General features: G+C 43.7%; 1 protein-coding gene across 1 annotated transcript in view; it reads left to right on the forward strand.

The window, feature by feature from the left end:
* The window catches only part of MBOAT1 (membrane bound glycerophospholipid O-acyltransferase 1), a 114,504-nt gene that overhangs the window by 60,093 nt on the left and 41,976 nt on the right, over positions 1-12,435 (forward strand). The window contains exon 4 of the mRNA XM_025999315.2: positions 4,764-4,859. Coding sequence (XP_025855100.1) covers positions 4,764-4,859 — 96 coding nt within the window. The remainder of the gene's footprint in view (positions 1-4,763; positions 4,860-12,435) is intronic.

Below are 12,435 nucleotides of genomic sequence, written 5' to 3' on the forward strand. Positions count from 1 at the left end.
AAACAAAGTTCACAGTTGTATCCTCAGAGCCTAGAACAATACCTGGCACAAGTAAAGACTCAATATTTATGGAATGAATGACTGAATATCTTTGAAAAGACATTTGCCCTGTTATGACTTCTTTTCTGATGGCTTCTCTGACTTCGGCTTCAGAAGGCTCTCTGATTAATAAGGCTGTTAGCATGATGCTTTTCCTTTTGAAAATTGTTGGAATTTAACTTTTTAGTGTATAATTGTGTAAAGTACTCAAAATAAATTTCTGGTTTTCATGGGAAATATATATTTGCATGATTTTGAATTGTGTTTTCACCCAACTTTGTGTCCAGATGAGCTCTGAAAAACTGGATGGTAATCACCTCTCTTCTGAATGCCTTCCTTGAAGGGGATAGGGTCACTCCTTCAGAAGGGAAATAGGAAATCCACATTTCTAAGCCTAGGTTTTGGGAATGCTTCATATTATGACAAAATGCTGTTTTTAGTGGAGGGTGAAAATGTCTGGCTTTTCCCAAACTTGAGTTTCAGAGCAATTCAACAGTTGATAAAAATGTTGTTGCATCTCTATAGCACATTTTTAACTGCCTTGCAAATTGTGATTTGTCAGCTCTGGCCACACTTGTGGGATGCTGATGGGGTGTGGACCATTTTTCGGAGGGTCAGGAGGCTACACTCACACTTGTTCCAGGCTGGGCCCAGTGTTGGTCTCTGGCCAGGAATGGAACACTCCAGCCTTGGCCAAGCAAGTGGTTTACTGACAGGCTATGAGTGTTTCACCATAATAATATTGTGGTAGCAAAGGGCCGTGTCATAAGACCAGAAAGGACGCCAGAACGAGTTCTTCCCTTCTTTCTTTGCTTGTGTAGTTGCCAAGACAGCAAAAGTAGGGAGTGGTTCATCATTCATGACGAAGAGAAGTTGCTTCCTATTGATGCAAGGAAAGAGCATTAGACTGGAAATCTGGCTCTTTCTAGCAGCATGAGTTCAGAAAGTTCACACAGCTTCTCTGCACATTAGATTTCCCATAAAATGAAGGGCTTGAACTTTAGTTTTCTTCAGGATCAGGATTTCATGATTCTTTGTGAATTGTTTCCTTCCCCTTGCTGAGTTATAAGAGTTCTGTCGTATGGCTGGGGAAGGTCAGTCTTTGCTGCTATGGGGAGTTAACCCATTTCTGAACATATCCTATCTGTCTTTGTCTAGAGAATTCTTGGGGCACCAGGTCTGTTTCCTTCCAAAGCCACTATATTGGACAGAAATCATAGGTGTTAATTTATCATATCTGAATCAACTGGAACAGAATATATAGTTTGTATCTCCCAAGACTGACACGGAATGTGATAATGTGACCAGTTGTAGGGGGTACTGCTTTATGCCCAGTGCTAACTAAGCCAAACTCCTTTAAATAGTTTTTATTATTTTTAATATCTAAAGTCTTATTTAGTGTATCATTTAATATATTTAATATTTCATATCATTATTGCAAATATATTCTTTCTAGGACAGTCCTATGGGATTTAGGTCCTCACTCGCCCCCTCCCCTGCCCTCCAAGGTGAGGAAATGAAAGCTCAGAGAGGTAATAGGTATACAGATCAATGAATTTTCACAAACTGAATATATCCATGTTATCATCACCCAGGTCAGTAGGGAAATATTATCATTGCTCAGCCCCAATCTCTACCACACCCCTTCTTCCTAAAATAACTACTCTCTGGACTTCTCACATGAGTTTGGTCATGGTTGGGATTTGAAATCATGTTGGTCTGTCTCCCGAATATGTACTTTCTCTACCACTCCTGGATTCCTTAGATTTTTCAGGTTTGTGTAGAGGATGAATACATTGCCCTGTTGTATTGGGCCATAGTACTTGGCACCATCCTTGATAGATAGCTCTTTTTATAAGAAGTGAGTTGAACTTGCTTTTCTCTCTGGGTGAAGGGGCAGAGGAAGGTATGGGTATAGTTCATGTTGAGGAGAAAGAGGACTCAGGCATGGTTGCATTCAAAAGGGCCCTGCGAGAATTTGTCTTCTGATTTGGCTTTTTGCTTTTGCCTTGACTCTCACGAACTGGCTGGAGAAAGAAACAGAGGCTGGAGGCAGAAAGGCCTAATTACATTCTATTTCTACTCAGCTCTTCAGAGAGTTGTTTTCTGTTAGTCAGTTGCTTTGTTCACCATCTTCCTGTCTTGGAAAGGGTTAAGGATGAACCTGAGGCAGGGCAAGTCTTTTTTTGTGTGTGTGTCATAACATCTTTGTAAATAACAGTAAAAAGAATATAAAGTCACATAGTGCTTCAGAGTTTACAGAACTCCTTCACACTCACTGTCTGGTTCTCCCTTGCTACCAAATGAATTTTTATTATTCCTATTTCACTATTCCATAGGTTACGCTGGTCTTCACGAGTTATTTTAATGAGGATTTGTGAAGTTCAATAATAATTTGATACGAGAATATATATTTCCCCTGTTTTATGACCCATGTTTAAAAATGTTATACCTTCTGCATTTATGTCTATTTTCTATTTCTGAGGGGTTCCTGAGCCATTTAAAATGTTGAATGTACTCATTTCAGTTCATGTTAACTAATAGTGCATGAACCCCTTCTATGGTCAAGAGTTGGGATGCTCAAGGTCACAGGGAGTTGGCATAACAGACACGTGCATATAATTGCAGCATTATAATTATGTATGTTGCATGCAGTGCTAGAGAAATACTGGCAGTGGAGCAATGAATTGTGCTGGAGGTGGGGTGGAAGGGATGGGGCAAGCCAGCACCAGGGGCCTGACTGGGAGCTGAGCCTTACCTTAATTAGGCAGTTCACAGGTGGGCTAGAGGATGGGGAATGGGGTTGCAGGCAGGGGAAGGGGCATGAGGAAGGCATTTGGCCTGAAAATGGAGTCTGTAATTGTGGAGAGTGAGCAGCCAGTGGAGTTTGAACGTAAGGTGTTTGTGGAGTGTGGCAGGAGATGTCTCTAGAAGGGAAAGGTAGAGCTTAGTGTGTGAAGCACATCACAGGCTGCATTTAAGAGTTTTTTTTTTTTTTTTTTTAGATTTTATTTATTTATTCAGGACAGACACACACACACACAGAGAGAGAGAGAGAGAGAGAGAGAGAGAGAGAGGGAGAAGCAGGCACCATGCAGGGAGCCTGACGTGGGACTCAATCCCGGGTCTCCAGGATCAACACCTCGGGTTGAAGGCGGTGCTAAACTGCTGGGCCACCGGGGCTGCCCTGCATTTAGGAGTTTTGATGTGACTGCACAGTGGGACCCATCACAGGCTTTTAAGACTGGTAACATTTATTTAGTTGTTGGTGCATGCAGTATGCAGTAGTCTGTTCTTGTGAATGAAACACACAAAACATTCTTGCTTTCATGGGGCTTTTGATCTAGTAGGGGAGACGATGGTTAATTAGATTATCACTGTTAAAAAGAAAACCTTAGGGGCGCCTGGGTGGCTCATTGGTTGGGCTTTTGACTTGAGTTGTGATCCTGAAATCGAGCCTGGTGTCCTGAGTAGGGAGCCCGCTTCTCCTCCCACTGCCTCCCCCTGCTTGTGTTCTCTGGCTCTGTAAAATAAATAAATACAATCTGTTTAAAAACAAAAACAAAAACCCATAGACCCACATGGAGTCACTTAGGCCAACTCACCAAACAGGGGCTTAATACCTAACCTCCCAGAGTTTCAACTCCCAGAAATATGTCTTCACCGGTCAGCCAGGAATTATCTGGCTAGCACCAAGGAGGCTCTGTCACGTGGGCCCTCCCCGCCCCCAAAGGGAAGGGGAGGCCATCTGCACGGTAAGACACTTCCCTTTAAGGGAAAGTGGCCTTGCCTGAAACAACTCCTTCTTCTCTTTTCTTGGTCACTTCCTCATTCTACTCTTCTTCCTGTAGAAATCTTCCATTTTGTACCACTCCTTGGAGCTCCCCTCTACTTCCTAGATGGGGTGCTGGTGCTAGATCTACACATCACTTAATAAAGATAATTACATCTTCAAGTTTGACTCAGTTGCATTTTTGTCCTTTAATGTCACATATGTATAATTACAGATTGATGAATGTTCTGAATGGTGCCCATGCATGTGTATGTGTATGTGTGCATGTTGCTGGTTTGTACCGTGTTCAGGGCTGGTCTCTGAAGGAAGCCACAGAACGATCGAGTCTGTGGTAACTGAAGCCTCAGGCTTGGGCAGGGAGGGTCCCCGAGCAGAACACTGGGAATGCTAACACCTAAGGAGTAAGCGGAGTAAGATAAGCTGAGCAGAGCCATGGAGGAATTAACTAGAGAAGTAGGAAGCAGATAAGAAGAATAGAAGCCAAGAAAACAAAGTGTTTCATGAAGGGAGTGGTCAGCAGTGTAATACTGGTCTGTATTTTACAAAGATCTTGTGTAAATGCGATGGTTGTGAAGAGGAGAATCTGAGTGCAAGACCTTCCAGGTCAGTGCTTCCCAGCTCCGGCTGCACAATGGAATTACACCTGCTGGGTGTAACTTGTACCAATTAAGCCTGAATATTGAGGGCGAGTCCCAAGGCATCTGCAGTTTGTAAAGCTTCCTGGGTGACTCCATTGCCCTGTCATGGTCCCCGTGACAAAGGATGAAGGGTTCCAGGCAACGAATGCAAAAGTGAGGGGAGCGCATGGACAGGCTCGCAGATGGAGCAGAGAGGACTTTGTGATGGATTGCATATGGGGAGTGAAGGAGAGGATGGGGAAAATTGTCATTCCCTTGCGTCATCATCTGATCCTCCCTGCTTTTGGTTTCAGATACACCTTTTTCGTAGCAATGGGATACCTGACCATATGCCACATCAGCCGAATATACATCTTCCACTATGGAATCCTCACTACAGATTTTTCTGGGTGAGTATCTTAATTTGGCTGGGGGGTCCTTTGCCTGCAGACTCTGACTTCCTCTCTTGGGGTCTGTAAAGATCAAGCCTACACAGGAGACTCCTTGGTGGTTGGTTAAATCAGTTGGTAAGACTGATGAGGTTGGGGTAGAAGATTTGATTGGTCTGTGGGACCACTAGCTCTGCATGTTGCAAGGTAGGGGTTGCATGCATGTTGCATATGGTCTCTGTGCCATATCTCTCCTGCTGCCTGTTTTTTGTAGTTACGTTGGAACACAGCAAGGCACAGACTCATTTATGTGCTGTCTCTGGCTTACGGTGGTAAGACTTGTGTAGTTGTGACAAAACCATATGACCCACAAAGCTTTTTTTTTTTTTTTAATTTTTATTTATTTATGATAGTCACACAGAGAGAGAGAGAGAGAGGGAGAGGCAGAGACACAGGCAGAGGGAAAAGCAGGCTCCATGCACCGGGAGCCTGACGTGGGATTCGATCCCGGGTCTCCAGGATCGTGCCCTGGGCCAAAGGCAGGTGCCAAACCGCTGCGCCACCCAGGGATCCCATGACCCACAAAGCTTAAAAGATTTACTGTCTTTCTCTTTACAGAAAAGTTTTTCCAAGCCCTATCCTAAGGATCCTCACACAGGGTGTTTATCTCATCCTAATTTTTAATAATATGGAAATTCTTCCAAACTAGCTGATGAGGGGATCCCTGGGTGGCTCAGTGGTTTGGCACCTGCCTTTGGCCCAGGGTGCGATCCTGGAGTCCGGGGTCGAGTCCCGCGTCGGGCTCCCGGCATGGAGCCTGCTTCTCCCTCTGCCTGTGTCTCTGCCTCTCTCTCTCTCTCTGTCTGTCTATCATGAATAATAATAAAAAAAAAAAATCTCAAACTAGCTGATGAACAGACCCCCTTGAGCATGTCCCCTGGCTGCCCTGGCCCCTCCCCCAGATTCTCTAGACTTCTGGCAACTAGAAGGTAATACCCTAGCACAGCAAGGGTCTCCATACCAGTTGTAAAAACTTTTTTCTGTCACCATGGCCTTGACCTAGTGGACCACCCCTCTCCTGATGGTCACGTGGTGAAGACTGTAGAGAGAGAAGTGAAAATTTTCACAACAGAGTGCTCTGTTGCTCTTTGTGTAGGAACAGTGTTTTATGAATCTTGAGGAGTGGACAGTAATGCAGAGATACCCCTCATAACACATTGTCTGATAGCCATGTTACTTCCCTAGGAGCTCGGGCCTGTTTTCTGCAGCAATCCGAGGTCAGGGAAAGCCTGTTTTCGCCACTCATGTTGGATTGGGCTTCATTCCATAAGTTCTTGGAGAATGGGTAATAAAATAAAGGGGTTGCAACTCACAGCTTGTTTCTGTAAACCTTGCTGCTCATGCAGCTCCACAGTTCCACCATGAAGAGGCTCCAGAAGGCAGAGATGTTGCTTTGAGGCACCAAGACTGTTGGTTGTCCTTAAGTTTTCTGTGTTTGTGGTTTCCTCTTTCAGGCATCAGTTCTCTCAGTCTTGGGCTTCTGAGATCTGACGTTTCTCTTTGGCTAGTCTCCTTTCTGCATTCCCCTCCCCATAGTTGCGGGGTGCAGTTGTTCAGTCTTTCTGAGATGAATTCACAAACTCTTTTTTAAAAAAGATTTTATTTATTTATTTGAGAGAGAGAAAGAGAGCATGAGCAGGGGTCAGGCGCAGGGAGGAGGGAGAAACAAACTGCTGCTGACCAGGGAGCATCATGCGGGCTTGATCCCAGGACCCTGAGATCATGACCTGAGCTGAAGGCAGACGCTTAAAGCTTAACTGAGCCACCCAGGTGTCCAGATTCACATTTTACTTTCTCATACTGTGTCTTGGAAAAATCATGTTAGGAGCACCAAAGACAACAAGCCAGGAAGTTATAGCATTAAAATGAATCTTTAAACAGTGATTATAACATAACTAACCCTAGTGTTTGGTCAACAAACTTCATTTTTTGGTTTTACTCCCAAACTGTAACACCCCCCACCCTCGCCCTCCACACATACACACACACCACCCTTAGAAGAGCTCCTGACACTTATTAGGTGTTTGGTAAATGACTCTGTGAAATACTGGAGTTAATTAGTCAGTTCTTTTTTCAGTGCTGCAGGAGCTGCAGTTAAGGAGCTCCTCCAGCATACTGAGTTGAGATAGTGAACAAAAAGCTTTGACTTCAACCCCAAGTAGATTATTACCTGTTTCTCACCTATATCATCTTTTCTTTTGGGGGGCATGAAACATATATTCATTCATTTACTTCTGCAAGAGTTTTTGAGACCCCACTTTGCTAGGCACAGTGCCAGGTGTGGAAGGCACCATCACTTAGGTAGGAGGAAGGGTGCTTCAGGCAGAGGAAGCAGCAATACAAGAGCACAGAATTGTGACAGGTGCCTATCGAGGTTCCGGAACCTGCCTTGCTCTCCTTTACCTCCCACATTCCTTTGTCCCCAGGTCCTATCAGGCAGGCAGCCTGGCTGTCACTAGGCTCCAGACACTGCTGTCTGTGTGTCCTCTGCCACCACTTTGGACCACCCCATGTCTGCGTCTTTCCCAACTGGCTGTCTCATTTCACCCTACCCCTTGTCCAGTCTGTGCTGTCTATACCAACTAGAGCGAGCTCTAAAATATCAAAGCAGATGATGATCTGGACCCGATTCTCCTGTGGTCTTCTCCTGCTGTGTACTGCATATGGCAGCATTGCAGGAGAGCTTACGGCCTGCACGCATGCACGCTGGGCTGGTTCATGTCTCTGTGTGTATGCCTTGCTCATTCCTCTGGTTAGAAGGCCCATTTTTACCCTTGTCTGCGTGGAAATCTCTTACTGCGCTTTCTACAACCCAGCTCAAAATCGCTGCTTTACAAAGCTTTCCCTGATTCCCACCTGCTCCTTCCCCCATCCCCTTCTTCTTCCTCCTGTTGGTCATTGCATTTTGGACCCTGCCTGGTGGGAGGAGGGCTCTCACATGGCTTTCATGGCTGGTGCCGCCTGTCACCTGTAAATCCGACCCTCTGAGATCCCAGTGCACAGTGTTTGGAGTTAGAGGGCAGGGGTGCTTCTGCTTTCACCAATTGATCTATATGCTTGTCTAGTGTCATATATGTTTTATTCCCAAACTGACTTATTCCGGTTTGAACTTGAGTAGAACTGATTATATGTGGATGTGAAAGGAGAGAGAGTAGTTTCTGTAAATCTTGGCTGGGTCCTTTGGAAAGGGACTAAGGCAAGTTGGGTGTGTTACAAGTAGTGGGTGCTGAATGTAAAGTGGGTAAGAGTCTGGAAGGAAATGGGGGAGGACTAGAGCTGGGCAGGATTCTGTTCTCAGGTCACTCTGCAGTGTGCGCATCTTGACTTTGTTTTACCTTCTCAGTCCACATCAGAGGCAGTGACTCTGGAGGTGGCACGTGGGGCTCATGTAAGGGAGAATCTATCACTCAGCTGACCCAAGCTCCAAGGAGAGGCTTTGGTGCTGAATCAAGAGGTGCATTCATTTATCACTTGGCAGATGCTGATGGAGAACCCTGAGCATGCCAGGCCGGGTCACAGGAGGGAGGGACGAGCAAAGGCTGTGACAGGTACTTACACTTACGAACTACAAGTCTGTATGGGGAATTCACACATGAGCATATCATTGTGAACTGGGTTGAACTCAGTCTCAGAACATGTTCTTCTTTGGAAATAGGATCTTTGTAGGTATAACTAGTTAAGATGAGGACATACTAGATTAGGGTAGGCCCTCAATTCATTATGGCTGGTGGGGTCCTTCTAAGGAGGCCATAGGAGACACAGATGCCAGGGCTGCATAGTGGGGAGAAGGCCAGGTGAAGACATAGGCAGAGATAAGGGGAGGTAGCTGTAGGCTAGGGAGCTCCAAGGACTGCCAGAAGCCACCAGCAGCTGGAGTAAAGCATGGCCTCCTTGGCCTCCAAAAGGAACCAGCCCTGCCAACACCTTGATTTCAGACTTCTGGGCTCCAGAAAACAGTGAAAACAGAAAACATCATGTTCTGGTTTAAAGCCACCCAATTTGTGGTAATCAGTTATGGCAGCTCTCTCGGACATCAGTGCACAGTGTTTTATGACTGCTTACCTTTTGATGGGCTAACAGGTGTGCCTTACTTCTGATCATGCAGGGTAAGAATGTCCTCACTGTCCCCATTTCTCCCCCTTCTGATCACGCCTCCTCCTCTGTAGGTTCTATCCATAAAACCACAAACTCTTGAATGATTATTACATCGCTTTTAGTATAATCAGACCTGGCGGAAGTTATCAGTAGGAAAACATAAAGGGCGTTTGTGGAAAACAGCAATGTGCTTGTGAAATGTGGTGGTTTTGGGGACTTTGATAACAGGGGACAATGGAAACCCATCACTGTCAGCTTGACTTCCAGCAGCATGGTCATGACACATTTCCTCAAGTGATGTTTGTGCTTGGGCATTTTTTTTTGCTCTCCTTGTATTAAGAAGTCGCTAACATTATACACAAGACCATAAAATGTTTGGGAATGCCTGGGTGGCTCAGTCAGGAAGGCTTTGACTCTTGATCTCCATTCAGGTCATGATCTCAGGGTTGTGAGACTGAGCCCCATGTCAGGCTCCATGCTCAGCTTGAGGTCTGCTCAAGATTCTTTCTCCCTCTGCCTGTCCTCCTCCTCCTGCTTATACACTTTCTCTCTAAATAAATAAAATCTTTGACAATATTTGAACTAGAAGGGACTCTGTGGGAAAGGATACAAAGAAGGTAGGTCTGTTACCTGTAGCTCTCAGTGGTTATGCTGTTTGGCTCTTAAGGGTACCTTTTTTTTTTTTTTAAATTTTTAAGTTACGGAACATTGTTAAGCAGCATTATTTTTCTACTCCCACCATAAATGCATAAGGGCCTCACTGACATAAATCCATCTTCTCGGATAAACAAATGGAGAGATACAGACCAACCTGAAATTGACAAGATGTTTTAAATCTCAAATTGTCAGTTAGAGATTCTTTACCAATGTCTGCTTTATAATGATGAACATGTAGGCAACCCCCAGCTCCCCTTCAGAATGTAATTTGTTTAGCACTGCCATTGGATTCAGTTTTAAAATCTTATTTTCTGGAGGAATAAAGTAGCGTTTTGATGTTGAACCTGGTGTTTTAAAGCAGCCTGATGAGAGAGCTATTCTCTCTGGAGTACGCATCCAAATCTAAATGCTTAGCATGCTTTATTATATCTTTAGAATAAGAGCCCAGAAAGGAATTGAATGGGATTAGTTGAGATAAGTATTTGTGTCAAACAACATATATATGTTTTTAATTTGGGGGAGCACATAAACTCATGCTTTAGATTATTCTGGGGCTTGAAATTTTATCATTCTGAAAGCAATCAAGTTTTCATGGGCTGGACTGGCATTAATGGTGAGAATCACACACAAGATACAGTTTTATTGGTGTTGCTAATACAGTTTATATCAATACGTGTAGTTGTAGATCCTTTGTGTTTTCTCTGTGAATGTGGGCTATTAAAAATACCAGAACATTTACTGTTCTCCTGGGGGAAGCTCAACAATTGCTTGTAATAAACCTGGTACTTGATTCCTTTTAAGTTTGAGATAGTGAACGGATTCTTCTTTTCTGCTCACAGAAGGGTACAAATTGAGTTTTATGAGGGAAGCAGCAAAAAGAACCTTTATTTCCTCTTTGCAAGCTAGGCCAGATTCAGGCAGATAATTGCTCTCCTATGATGTTGGCAATTTGAATTTCCTGTGTGTTTTCGAAAACGGTTTGAAATGAGAACTCTTACACACTTAGAGTGGGAGTATAAATTGGTACAACCATTCTAGAAGGCAATAAAATTTCAAGCAAGAATTTTTGCTTTTGAAAAGAATCATATTCTAGGGGCTCTTGGGTGGCTCAGTTGGTTAAGCATCTGACTCTTGATTTCGGCTCAGGTCTCGATCTCAGGGTCATGAGATCAAGCCTTGCTTCAGGCTCTGTGCTCAGCAGGGAGTCTGCTTGAGATTCTCTCCCTCTGCCCCTCCCCCTACGTGTACCTGCATGCTTGTGCGCTCTCTCTCTCTCTCTCTCTCTCTGTCAAATAAATAAATGTCGTCTTTAAAAGATCATATTGTGTGATAGGATAAATTCCTAGGAATTGAATTACTTTAAGGAAATCAAATTTATTCATAAGCGTGTTCAACTGTTGTCAATGGTAGTGAAAAATTGGAAACATCCTACATGGTCCAAAAAGAGGCAAATGATTAAATTATGGTACTACTGTGTGTCTACTGAAAATGATTTCAAAGAATGTTTAATGACACTGGAAAATGCTTCCAGTAGAATGGAATATCAAAATTGCAAAGCTAATCCACTTAAGACTCCCATTTTTTTATGAATATGGACATGTGTCAGAAAGGCTGGAAGGAGGTAATCAAAATGCTAAGACAGTGGTTCTGTTGGGGAGGTCTTTATTGGCTATTTTAATAATTGTTTCTTTTTTTATGATTATAATGAGACATCCTAAATGTTATTTAAAACTATTTGCAAGTACATTATGAATGCATATCCTCTGCATGCTGAATTATAGCCTCTAGGAATGGACCAATAGCCCTCTGTGTTCCCTGTTACCTTATTGAGGTTGATAGAAATAATGGAAATATTACTTGTCTGTACCCCTTGCTAGTGGAAGTGATCATTTGCCTAACTGTCCACAGAAATGTGCTTTCCTCTGTTGGTTTACGACATCCTGTCCCTTCTACCTGGCCAACCCAATATGTGCGAGTAATTGGGTTCTACTATGATATGGACAAAGAAGTGATATTTGTAGGGAGTTTTCATGATTTGCTTATTTCATGTTTATTCTTTAGGATTTTGGCAGCTTCTTGTTAACTTAGCTTAGTCACTTGGAGTTGAAGTCCAAGGGCATGAGTTTAAGTTCTACCAAGAATATTTGGTAAGTTCCTATTAAAATGGAGAACTGGTATTTTGTTGTGATCATTAAATGCCAAAGAAGGGAGATTATATCTTTGAAAAATTAATAGGAAGAAGCCCATTCTTCTCTGCTTGACTGGTGGATGGTTCCCAGAAGATACCAGGCGAACTTTGAAATGAGTTGAGAGGAGTTTCCCCTACTTTCAGTTGTAGTCCTAGGGAGCCTGATGGGACAATGTATTTTGTTTGCTGTGGGTCCTGGAGTCCTGTGTTTTCTTCGCTGATGCTGGCACAGTTGAAAGGAGTTTGGGAGCATTCCACTAAAATTGTAATACCATCACCTCCCTCTTCAGTAATCCAGGGAGCAGGGGGGTAACCAGTAAGGCAAGAAGTAATAGGGAGGTGAGAAAGTACCATCTGAACCTCCTGTGTCCCTCGGCTATTGGGCTGAGGCTACTATTTGCACAGTTCATGTTGCATTTGTCTCTCCTGGTTGTTGTGCAAGATGGCAGGCCCAGCCGATGTTGCTGCTGATTGCAAGTTTGTTATGGTCCTATTCTCCCATCCTGTCAAAGCAATGCTTGCCTGACTCTTCGCTTTCCTAATGTATTACTATTATAAGGGGACTTCCATTATAAAGAAAGAAGTAATAAAAATACA

This window comes from Vulpes vulpes, chromosome 12 (assembly GCF_048418805.1).
Source record: "Vulpes vulpes isolate BD-2025 chromosome 12, VulVul3, whole genome shotgun sequence".
NCBI classification, from domain to species: domain Eukaryota; kingdom Metazoa; phylum Chordata; class Mammalia; order Carnivora; family Canidae; genus Vulpes; species Vulpes vulpes.